Source organism: Embiotoca jacksoni, unplaced genomic scaffold (genome assembly GCF_022577435.1).
Source record: "Embiotoca jacksoni isolate LCO1_2020_lvr unplaced genomic scaffold, fEmbJac1.0.p SCAF_19, whole genome shotgun sequence".
Lineage (NCBI taxonomy): Eukaryota > Metazoa > Chordata > Actinopteri > Embiotocidae > Embiotoca > Embiotoca jacksoni.
The window spans coordinates 6,444,607-6,456,800 of record NW_027185329.1 but is presented as its reverse complement, the minus strand read 5'-3'; the positions used below and the strand labels follow the sequence as shown (position 1 = coordinate 6,456,800).

At 40.5% G+C, this 12,194-nt stretch overlaps 1 protein-coding gene and 1 non-coding gene across 2 annotated transcripts in view; one reads left to right on the top strand and one right to left on the bottom strand.

The window, feature by feature from the left end:
* hmcn1 (hemicentin 1) overlaps positions 1 to 12,194 on the bottom strand; it is a 79,488-nt gene that overhangs the window by 22,614 nt on the left and 44,680 nt on the right. The window contains exons 28-48 of the mRNA XM_069153204.1: positions 11,843 to 11,990; positions 11,095 to 11,221; positions 10,861 to 11,015; positions 10,437 to 10,715; positions 9,673 to 9,954; positions 8,689 to 8,797; positions 8,425 to 8,594; positions 8,067 to 8,221; positions 7,787 to 7,910; positions 7,500 to 7,601; positions 6,512 to 6,688; positions 6,105 to 6,256; positions 5,728 to 5,851; positions 3,278 to 3,453; positions 3,073 to 3,169; positions 2,483 to 2,605; positions 2,211 to 2,366; positions 1,456 to 1,737; positions 1,180 to 1,347; positions 347 to 460; positions 93 to 179 (exon numbers count right to left, since the gene is read on the bottom strand). Of these exons, the coding sequence (XP_069009305.1) occupies positions 93 to 179; positions 347 to 460; positions 1,180 to 1,347; positions 1,456 to 1,737; positions 2,211 to 2,366; positions 2,483 to 2,605; positions 3,073 to 3,169; positions 3,278 to 3,453; positions 5,728 to 5,851; positions 6,105 to 6,256; positions 6,512 to 6,688; positions 7,500 to 7,601; positions 7,787 to 7,910; positions 8,067 to 8,221; positions 8,425 to 8,594; positions 8,689 to 8,797; positions 9,673 to 9,954; positions 10,437 to 10,715; positions 10,861 to 11,015; positions 11,095 to 11,221; positions 11,843 to 11,990 (3,307 nt within the window). The remainder of the gene's footprint in view (positions 1 to 92; positions 180 to 346; positions 461 to 1,179; positions 1,348 to 1,455; positions 1,738 to 2,210; positions 2,367 to 2,482; positions 2,606 to 3,072; positions 3,170 to 3,277; positions 3,454 to 5,727; positions 5,852 to 6,104; positions 6,257 to 6,511; positions 6,689 to 7,499; positions 7,602 to 7,786; positions 7,911 to 8,066; positions 8,222 to 8,424; positions 8,595 to 8,688; positions 8,798 to 9,672; positions 9,955 to 10,436; positions 10,716 to 10,860; positions 11,016 to 11,094; positions 11,222 to 11,842; positions 11,991 to 12,194) is intronic.
* On the top strand, positions 9,025 to 9,106 carry trnas-aga (transfer RNA serine (anticodon AGA)). Its single transcript has one exon. It is a non-coding gene; the product is annotated as a tRNA-Ser (tRNA).

Genomic DNA, 12,194 nt, shown 5'->3' with positions numbered 1-12,194 from the left:
TAACTGCATTGTAAAGTGTAGAGATTATCTTTACTGTAACCGACATTAAGGATTGATCAAGGCATTTTTCATTAGCAGATTATGTCATTTACCAGATGCCTCACAGGTGAGAGTGATGTTGTGTTTCTCCTTCACTTTAGTATCCATCACAGTTCCCTCCTCCACAATGCTTGACGGAACTGTCAATCAAATCAGTTAAATGGTTCTCACTGTTCAAGTTGAACCTAAAAACAAACGTCTTAATAATACAACATTTTTTAATCTGTGCAGTGACTTTAATCTGAAGATTTTCAAACAGTATTAAGTCATAAAATGAAATTCTATTACATGTGTACTGTGTCATTACCGAGAATGTCGAGGTCAAAGTTCTTCCTCTCCTCTCCAGCGCTGTTAGAAACAATACAAGTGTACCTCCCAGCATCCTCCACTGCTGCGTGCATTAGACGCAGGCTGCGCCCTCCTTGAGGTTAAACAGATCAATTATCATCATTTATCTATTGCCACAATGGAATGTTTTTAAAGGCTAGGTCGGCAAAAACCTGTCAATTTTCCAGAAAACACAAACAACATCAAGAACAACATTTCAAGTCTGGTGAAAGTACATCACACCTCTTAGAACACCGGGATTAATTAACACAAAGAATTCAAATCTTTTGGCTCGCAGCTGTTAAAACATTTATAAACCACGTTAATATGGTTTAAGATTAATAGCATCTGTTGAAAAACAGTTTTGCCTCAGGAGAAAACCTCCCAAGAAAACAACTGAAAAACACTGAGACAATGTCTACTGCATTATTAATGTGAGCCTTTGGTGACAGTAATGTCATACATACCTTATTTTGTCAAGTTTTTCTGAAATAATAACATTTGTTTGGGTCCCAAATAATGATACATGGTTCTTTTAGTTCTGAAAAGGCAATTTAGGGAGCATAAATCATCTTATTACTGGTGATGAATTGCAACTCCTTTTGCAACTGGGCTGGGGGGCAAAATAGCTCAAATTGCTCCTCTGACTATCATTCATACTCTTGTTGTCTTCCTTCAATTGAGTCTGCAGCTCTTTGAGAAAACATTTACAAAGATCTTTAAAAGATATCTTAGATGACATACAAGTATTGAATAATATTCAATTAGCAACAACTTCTTCAAAACGTCAGAGAAAGCCAAAGAGGAACTGACCTGAGAGGACGCGCACTGAACTTGTTGCTTTAATTGGTCGACCATCCTTCAGCCAGGAGATGGCAGGAAGAGGGATGCCAGAAGCTTCGCAGCTCAGAGCAACTGGGTTCTTCACTACCACACTCACATTTTCTGGAAACTGTACCTGACCAATTATAGTCGGGGGGACTGAACAAGGAATGAGAAAAAGAGACAGAAAGATTATTTAACACTCCAAAACTAACGATCGATGATTTCAACAATAACAAACAACTAAAAACAATCACTAACTCATACCATGTACACTGATGTCATGCTTGCTGTCGGCCTGCCCTGCCACATTAACAGCGATGCAGGTGTAGCGTCCCGTGTCTGACACCTTAGCATCTTTGATCTGCAACAGCCTCCCCTCATTCAGCACCTTAGCACCATGCTGGCCTGTGATGGGCCGTCCATCTTTCAGCCATGTGACCGCAGGTCGTGGCACGCCCTCCGCAGCACACTGCAGGGTCACATCACCTCCCTTTGTCATAGTAATGTCCTCTGTGTCGCCTTCAGTGCGTCTGATGGAAGGGCGGACTGAAGGGCGAAGAAGTAGGTGAGTTGTTTGTCATTCAAGAGATGTACAGCCACATTGTGTAAAAATATATACTGTAAATGTATCTTCATTATTTCATACGGTATGGCTTCTAACTGCCGGTCACAATAAGAGGATCCAGGTATTTGCATGATGTTTTAGTCATTTTTACTAAAATGTAATGCTTCTCTGGGCTTTTCCGTTTAAAGTCTCCAGTGCTCTCGCCTTTTTCTGGACTGTTGCTTTATCTTTTACTGCCTTCCTCACATTTATGTACTATCCATGTAAAACAAATCACTTTCTGAGCAGGAGAGGAGTCCCTTTGTATTAAAAGCATTATGTTGGTGATTTAACCAACAGTAAATTCCTCTGACAGTGTAGTTCTCAGCCTGTTTGCTTTACTTTCCAGGAATAGAAGACAAAACAGCAACTGGAAAGACTTGCATGAGTAGATGATTTGGTTGTGTGTACGTACCGTAAACCTGCAGGCTGTACTCCTTGGAGGTGGTTCCAGCTGCACTCGAGGCTGTGCAGGTGTAAGAGGCTGTATCTGTCTTCTCAGCGCTGGAGATCTGCATTTGACGACCTCCTGACAAAATCCTGAGCCGCTGGTCCGACTTCAGCTCAGAACCTGGAACGTGCACAAAATATTGATGAGGTAAAGTTTTCAGCGATGCCACCCACACAGTTTCTTTTGCCCTTGTTTTCACCCTGTATCCCCATGTCTAAACACACACATACACTCACCATCCTTCCTCCAAGTAAGGCTGGGGGGCGGTATGCCACTGGACTCACACACCAGAGTGATGAGACTTCCTTCAATCACGGTCAGAGCAGACACCTCCTCTGAGCCACGGATACTGGGAGAAACTGTAATAGCAACAGGAGACCAAAGGGAGGCGCTTGTATCACATTCAAAAAACATTGTACATTTTCAGTGGGTTATCATAAGAGTGAAGAAGATGAATGCTGATGGGCTGCTGCAGCAAAAACGCTCCTGAGACTGTCTGTTTATTAAAATCTAAAATAAGAATGAAAACTAAATAGGCCCAGCTTCCCCAGACAAAAGCTGTTTATATACATTTTTTCCACATTGACCCTGTTAAAGAAAGAGTGGATGTAAAACTAAATGTGACTTCAGATCAACAACACTGATTTCAGGTCAGGACAAACACAGGAAACTATGACCTTTTGAGAGTTGGCTCGGCTTTAATAGTCCGCATACAACTTGGAACTAAAAGTCCACCGCACATTTAAATGTTTTCAAAAAATAACTTATTTTTATTAACAGAATGACATACAAAAAAATTACAGCTATAAATGAAGATAAAACTCACCCCAGACATTGAGGTTGTAGTTCTTCTCTGTTTTGCCAGCTACATTGGTGGCTTCACAGGTGTACCTGCCTGAATCCTGCACCTGGGCACGAGTGACCTACCAAACACATTCACGGATAGATAACTGAATTTTGGTTAACAGAGCCAACAAATTATAATTGATCGTAGGTATATTAGATGGTAGATCATTTCTGACAAGCTGTACCTTAAGCAGACTGCCATCCACCGAGACAGTCCGACCAGGTTTCCTAAAGAGCGGGCGGCCATCTTTGCGCCAGGAGAGGGTAGGTGGAGGGATTGCGTCGCTCTGACACTGCAGCTCCACCGGACGACCGAGCATCACTGTAGCATTCACCTCTTCGCCTTTGATGTTTGGTGGCACTGTGGCAAATGTGAAAATGTTTCGATAACAGCGAATACTTTCTGGGAGAAAATCATCAACAACGTAAATACTGTGAACAAATTAAATCTGATTCTAAGTGGGTATTTTGATGCTCTTTAACACTAATGGTCAGTTTATGTGAAAGTTATCCTGCATGCTATGATGTAAACTGTTCAGATTACCTCATGAGTGAACAGAATAATTGCTTCCTGAGATACACAAGCTGTGTCTAAATTGGGCATCTGGTGCTCTTTAAGTACTAATTGAGCTCGGACTATGACAGCACCATTAAACGAGTTGCAAAAATGTTCATAACTTAATGAATGAGTGAATGAAACGTATTATCCATGGAAATTGCTAACACGCACTGAGATGCATAAGATAGATAGATAGTTACTTTATTAATCCCCAAGGGGAAATTCTTTCGCTACAGCAGCATTTATAAATACAGGAAAGAAATAAAATAACAGTAAAAAATATTAAATATAAAAATGCACAGTATATACAATAAAATAGAATAAAATAAAATATAATAATTAAATTAAAACTAACTAAACAATAGTGCAATGTTTTTTTTTTTAGTTTTTTTTTTTATATTTAAACAACCAAGAAAAACAGACAACAAACAACGTTGTTATTGTTGTGTGATGGATTTTGCCATAGGTGAGTTATTGTATATTATTGTATAACTACTGATAACTACCGATTTAAAAAAAGAAAAGAACTTTCTTCAACCAAAGATGGGTGTTGATGCCTTTTCTCACAATCTGAATCAGTGCTGGACATGACGTGCATTTGGCACTGAACATTTGTGGGACTGAAGTTCACACCTATTAACCTAAAACAGGCAAACCATGGGAAACAATAAACGGACAACTTTGGAGCAACAATTTAGGAAATCTCCACTTTGTGAATGACGACATCTAATTTCTAAAAGCAGACAGCAATCCTTAAATACATTATCTAGTTCAAGTGGCATTTTGCTTAAACTTCTGTTCATCAGCTTTTCATGTGACAATTTCCCTTTTTTGGTGCATCGGGCCCGGTTTACAAAATTACAGCAGACCAATTTCCCGTGCATTATGGTTAGTGGACAGACAGAGCCCGAGTCATCAGGGAAGGACAGAAACTGGCCCTCAGCTCTGCGTTTGTCCAGGAACACAGGAAGCTGCTGAAGAATGGTAGCAATTACCACAACAAATCTGCCTTCATTTCTGTGGACAAGCTCTTTTTGATCTCTCCGAGGAAACACACATCATGTGGATGTTTGTATTCTGCATGCATATGTTCAAAAAGCCACATAAGCACAGCCTTTTCAATTCCGTATATGTAAACTACGTGTCTGCTGTTAACCTTAGTGACATTAGCTTTGTTTGTACCGGTACAACAACTGGTTTGCCATCAAGCTCAGCTCTATGTAGAAAACTGACAAGGTTTATTGAAATGCTAAACTCAGTCAAACCATACTTCCTCTACACGCAGATGTTTCGCTCAGGGCTTTTGTCAGATAATGTTTCGCTATTTTAATTCATGTTTCGTTCTAAATCTGGTGGTCTGCTGAAAGATATACTACAGTCGGACATAATCATTAGCTAGTAAAACAAAGAGGAGAGGAAGGAAAAGACATTAGAAGCAAGAACATGAAGTTTTTGTCCTAAGGATAAGAATCACTGCCTGCCAACCACATGCAAAATTAGATATTCTATAATAGTTTTTAATACCAAAGTCAAGCTCAGTTCAAAGAATTCATATAATAATAATAATAATACTTTTCATCAAGGGTCTGACATCATTGCACGATAGAGCAGCATTTTTTTAAGTCTGGGTCATGATGCTAATAAAAGCTATGTCATTGTTGGCTTAAAAAAGGCTGCATCTGTTATCCAAAAGTAAACAAAAAGGAAAAGTAGGATTTAAACCTGCTATTATACACTTACTCTGTGTAATACTTAGATTAACACTAGACAAATTCGTATTGTCTTTGATGCTGTCAATAGTTTATGTACATACATTCTTTACACATAATCCAAACTCCTTCATTGTTTTATTATACTTATATGGTCAAATATTGATAATTGTGGCTTTAACGTAGTGGAAATAAAAGCCTGCCAACATGAGTAAGAGATTCAGTTTTGCTAAAAATACACAAATAAACTCTGATGGCCTATTTTTTTTTTTTTTTTTTTTTTTTACAATGTATGTATTATTTATGCACAGTATGGTTCCTTATGTGCAGTACATGTCTGGAACAACTGAAATAGTTACGTTCTCACCATAAACCCTCAAGTCGTACTCTCTTTGTTGTTCTCCTCCGGCGTTGATGGCCACACAGGTGTATCTGCCAGTGTCACTAACCTGTGCGCTGTTCAGAGACAACACTCTGCCACCAGACAACACCTGAGAGGGAGACAGACACAGATCAGAGACCAGATCTGAGCTCTGCACACATAAATACACACAACACACAGGGATCCAAACACATGTTCCAAACACCAGCAGGAATTTAAATGTTCAACATATCACAGGCTGACGTAAATAACATGTTTGTATCTATAATCTTGTTTTTGGTCTTATGTACATCAAAGCAAAAATATCTCACAACTTAATTTAAAAATAAATTGGGTAGTTTATTTAATGACTTCATGGGTACCTGTATTCCATGTGAAACACTTGCCACAGGGCTGCCATCTTTAAGCCATGTGAGACTGGGCAGAGGAACACCAGTCGCCTCACACTCCAGCCTGGCAGCTTCATTCACCACAACTGTTGCTGTACCACCTCGGCTGGAGATGACTGGAGGCACTGTGTGGCACAAGAATAAAAGTCAAGAATAATTTCATGAGGGCATGGTATCAGTCAGACAAAGTGGAATTTTATAATGCTGGTAGAGATATTAGAAGCTGGATGAGGTGGATAAAGGAAGCATATTTTTTACTGTGTGTCATTGACTCATCTCTTGATTATATGGAAGTACTGTTGGGGTGTCTAGTTATCCTACAGGATATACACATAGCATTAGTGAACGTCTGTTTAATGACATAAAAAAGAGTCACCCACCAAACACCTGCAGGCTGTGAGATATCTCAGCAACTCCAGCCAGGTTGAAAGCTACACATCTGTATATTCCAGCATCAGACAGTTGTGCCCGTTCGATTTCCAGCACCTGGCCACGCTTCAGCATCGTCACACCAGCCGCACTGGTCAGAGGACGGCCATCTTTGTACCAAGTGATAGCTGAGGCACAAAGGTAAAAGGCAAAAAAATAAAAGCATTAAAATGAACTTTAAAAACATCAGAAAAGAAAGTCAAAATAATCACAATTTAAACAAGTTTAAATTAAATAAAAATAAAGATAATGGCCAATAAAGGAAAAAAAGGTTGTAGTGCAGTTATAGTGAAGAAACAACACCAAGGAGGTTTTTTTTTGTTTGTTTTTTTGTTTTTTACCTTTTTCTAAAGTAATTCAGAGCTTTTTACCAGATATCTGATGTGTAGAAACAAAAATCTGCGGTTTGTTTCAACCCTCAGGAGAGTAAACCCACCATTCCTAAGTTCTAGTTTAGTTCTTCTGAAATAAGCAATAATATTTACTCTTTGTCTTTGATACACAACAGGGATCTGAGACGCTCACATCTGTAACCTTTTTAGAAGTATTTGCCTGGACAACTTTTTCTTCTACATACATACTGTCTGATTTAGTAAATATAATGGCACAAAGACACAGAAATCAAAATTATTTTTTCCATCTAATTAGCCTTTATTAATCCATGTAAAGAAAATTAAAAAGACAGCAAAAAACAACATGTGTTTTTGTCACTAAAATAGCTTATCTGTACTGAACTTGTACACTGCACAGATCATGTAACTACAAAGACAGGGAGTGGAAAGAAAGAGAAGCTGCCTGTAGGGAGTCATCTGAGATCAATTTTCTGCTCTTCCTTTAATGGTTACAGATAAGGAAAACTCAACGGTCAGAGGAAACTATGCCCGGCAGGCTATGAATGATCGCAGCAGGGCTGGGGAGGAAGTTTGTGAGCCGTCTTACCAGGTAATGGACTCCCTGTGGCCTTGCACTCAAGCTCAGTGGGAAAGCCTGACAGGATGGTCTGATTGATGATCTCTCCAGAGTAGAGGATGCTGGGAGGCTCTGAGGGACACACACAGTATTACACACAGGAACAACAATTTCTTAGAAGATATTCTCACGTCTCCACCCAGTCTCTTGATAATAGAGGGAAAAGAGAAGGAGAATGCATGACAGAAACCAGGAGATGAGGGAGACAAGGGACACAAAAACATGCACGGAAAAGGCTTTGTATATCTGTAAGTTACCATGGACACTGAGTCGTATGTGCTGCTGAGCTTCACCAGCTGCGTTAGTGGCCAGGCAGGTGTATCTCCCAGAATCCTCCAGCCTTGCCTCTGTGATCTTTAATGTTCTGCCTGCTGAATCCAGCTGTGGTAAATAAGAGAACAGACACACCGAAGACACAAAGAATTCAGACTGGTAATTACTTTGCTTGTTTAAATGGGAGCATAAAAGAAGATGTGCATACTTCAGTGACATGTCAACTTATTAATAAATTAAAAGTCAGTCTATTGGGGAACCGACCTTAATGTGTTCCTTTGTTGTGTCAACAGGTCGGCCATCTTTCAGCCAGGTGATACTGGGAAGGGGGATGCCACTGGAGATGCACTCCAGACTGGTGGGCTTGTGGAGAACCACTGAACGTTCAGCAGGCCCGGTGGTACGGATGGATGGAGGAACTGGAGAGGTGCAAAAGGTAAAAACACTTCACAACTACAAATGAGGAAAAAAAAAAAGGAAATTACAAAAAGACAGAGATAGATATGTACCCAAAGAGGGAGCTTTGCTGCAGCTTGCACTAACATACAGCAAATTACATTTAGAGCACGTCCAAAACTATTGATTGATTGATTTTGCTTCCGAGCATTTCGATTATTTTTACCTTGGACAACCACATTGAAGTCCCTCTCATGGTCTCCTGCCTCGTTAGTGGCCACACACTGAAAACGAGCTGTGTCAGAAACCTGAGCGCGGGAAACAACCAGACGTCGCCCGCTGGCTGCAACTCGCAACCCTTCACCCTGTCTGACTGGCTTTCCATCCTTATACCACCTGGAAAGGAAAATGTAACACTGTGACTTTGTGTGTGCACACACACACGTTTGTTTATATTTGTTTATGTGGATGCATTAGACGGAGGTCTTACGTGATGACAGGTGCCGGTGTTCCAGTGGCGTGACACTCTAGCTCCAGAGGGCTGTTGATTATAACAGTGCTGTCTGTCACATCGTCAGCCCCATCAATGAAAGGAGGAACTAGGAGTAAAAAAAAAATATCTCTGAAAAGTTGAAGTCATATTACAAAGTACTGGATTGACTAAACGGTGTCATGGCAAAATCCTCTGAGAGGAGCCTCTGTGAAACTGGATATGTAAAGCTACAGCGCTGCGGCATGTGTTTGTTTCCCATGTGGAATGCAAACATGCTGCAGATAGCAGCAGCTCCGGAAGAAAAAAAACCCAGCACCAGTCCATGATAAATGAGTTGTTGTGGCCGAGTGGTTAAGGTGATGGACTAGAAATCCATTGGGGTCTCCCACGGCGGGTTTGAATCCTGCTGACAATGGCACACTGTTTTTCCAGCTGTCAGACTTTTCACAGACAGATGAAACATGACTGCTGAGTTTGTTAGACAATCAAATATGCTTCCTGTGTACAACGTGTTTGAAGCAGTACTGTTCAAATGAAGACGAAGTCTGACAATTCTGCATGTTTCATGCCCAGAAGAAAGCACCGTTACACTAAATGAGAGTACTTAAAGATAGTTCCTTTTCTCTCCGATGTGTTTTTACTTGGCTGAAACAAATGTCTGGCTTTGATTACCTTTAAACTTGATGTCATTGTGAGCAATGGTGATAATCTAAATGCTGGACTGATGGTTATATTCTTTTTGAGTCCAAAACAACTAACAAGGTTAACAAAGACCCTAACAAGGTCCTGCAAAGAAAGAACAAAAAGGCTTGAACAAAGAAAGCTTGCTTTCCCGTCAAATTTTGTTTGGATGTTTCTAACAGTGATATCAGTGCAACAATAAAACAAGGAAACGTGACTGTGTGTATGCGTTCTGCAAATTATGGTCAGCTCAGTAAATGGGTAAACCGAACTATATCCGTATTTTGTGTGTTTCTATACCTAAAACTTTGACGTCGTATTTGACCTCCTTCTCCCCAGCGATGCTCGTCGCCACGCAGATGTAACGTCCCGAGTCTGAGACAGTGGCTGAGAGGATTTCTATTTTCCTCCCCTGCTCCAGCACACGGACACTTTCCCCGTCACGCACGGGCACTCCATCCTTCAGCCAGGTGAGGGAGGGTGGAGGGTGTCCCCCCGCCTCACAATCCAGGATCAGAGGTTTACTGAGGACTACTTTCCTCTCAGTGAGCCCATCATCCCCCCCTGTAATGGTAGGAGGCACTGGGGGAAGAGAGCCATAAAATTTTTTTTAAAAAAGAACAGAACAAAACAGTTCAAGATTTGTGGACTTTTCTGATTAACCAACATCTTATTTATATCCAACTGTGTTTTGTCCTCTTCAAGGATCCAGGTATTTCTCTATTAAAGTGTTTGCCAAACATCCACAGCTGCTTGGAATTATTCCTGACTGCTACAAAAGTCTTCATGATTTGTGAGTGAACCCAAATGCTTTGAAGCTCGGATTAAAACAATAATAAGCTTCGGAGTTTAACAACAGACATTAGTGGGGATGCCAACACAGACACAATGGGGGACTAAGTATCAAGATTTTTTCATTTCCTACGATTTAGTGTCAAAGTGTGCTCCAGATTTTCTAAATCACACGGTTAAGATGAGTTTCTTGTTTTTGTTTCAAGCTGACACAGAACATTAAACACAAAAGCTCGTGTAAACATATCAAATGTTAGATGTCAGGCTCTTACAGTAGACGTCCAGCTCATAGCTCTTCTCAGCGCTCCCGGCCACACTGGTCACCTTGCAGGTGTACTGACCGGCATCAGACGCCTGCGCCCGAGGGATCTTTAGGTAGTGGCCTCGCTCTACGTACTGAGCCTGTCTGTTGGACAGGAGGGCCTCTCCTTTTCTGTACCAGGTGATGGTGGGAAGCGGCACCCCTCGTGCTTCACACTCCAGTGTTACCACCGTGTCCAGCAGTGCTGTCACCTCTGTAGTTGAGTTACCTCCTTTGATGGAGGGGGGCACTAAAACAACAGTAAAGTAAAAACATCTGGCAGCTGTAATTTTAATTCACCTGTATTTGGCCAGGGTACTCGTATACCTACAGAAAAGAGGAGGTCTCGCTTGCAGTAACTTGACTGCTTAGGATTTGCCAAAATACACACTCACCATAGACACTAAGGTTGAAGTCCTTGGACTGTTTTCCAGCAGTATTCGTGACACTACACTGGTAGCGGGCCTGGTCTCCAAGACGGGCACTTTTTATCCTCAGAACCTGACCCCTGTTGGTGACCTCCAGATTGGGATCACCAAGAAACACCAGCCTAGAAAGGAATAAAAGTGAGAAGTAGGAAAGGAATACAGTATTTCCATTTTATTTCTTCAGTTTCAGAGACCACTCACTTCCTGTCTTTGTACCACTGGATTGTGGGAAAGGGCATTCCTTGCACCTTGCACTCCAAAGTGACGAGTTGTTTTAGAACCGCTGAAACATCTCGAGGAGAATCTGACTCTGCAATCGTAGGGGGGACTGTGGCACAGAGGGAGAGAATCACAATATTAGACATCCCATTGAGAATTACAATACAAACACATTTAACATGTTCCCAAATTGGCACACTTATCTTTCACTTCATTGATTAGAGTTGCCATATATCAAGCCACAAATCAAATTTCATTTGAAAAGCACCTTTAGTGCAATTCAGTGTATTTTACATGTGTCTAACCAGCTGATTATAGGATACTTCAAATGTAAACTGTTAAAACCATTTGAGATAGATGCACATGCAAAAGCTTTTGAAAATGTGTATTAATTGAAAAATAACTCAAACTAGATGGTGTAAGTAGAAAATAATAACTGAAAACAAAACGAGAGAATTGGGCATTTTGAAAACAATAATATAATTAAAATAAATGATAAAATTGTGGCAATAAAATAATATGAACACTCAGACATTTATACATCTTTTCTGTAAAGTGTTCTCTCCATTTGGTCATGGTCAGAATTTGTGCTCTAAATCTACTGTAACTAATTTATACATTTGTTGATAGATCAGATCAAAGAGCATTACAATAGTCTGGCCTACTGGATATAAAAGCGTGCATTAGTCTCTGTGTTGCGGTTACAAACCTGCGCCCTGTCTTTACTCACCCAGTACATCCAAGAAGAAGTCTTTTTCTGTGCTGCCTGCGATGTTGATGGCTTTACAGCTGTAGCTGCCTGCATCTGCTGTTTCTGTCTTCAGTAGTCTCAGGGTTCTTCCCATATCGAGAATCTGGACACTGCTACCAGCAACTACCTGTCGATCAACGTAAATAAATAAGTCAAACCCAAAAGCAAGGCTATTTAGAAAAGTTTAGAAAATGCTGTCTGTCTGTAAGACATGGTGATAAGAGGATTGCAGGAAAATTGAAAAACAACTGTGGCCTACAGAGACCAAGATTTACTCAGCTAAGAAATATAATTTACGAAGTGTACAAAACACAAAAAGCATTAAATTGTT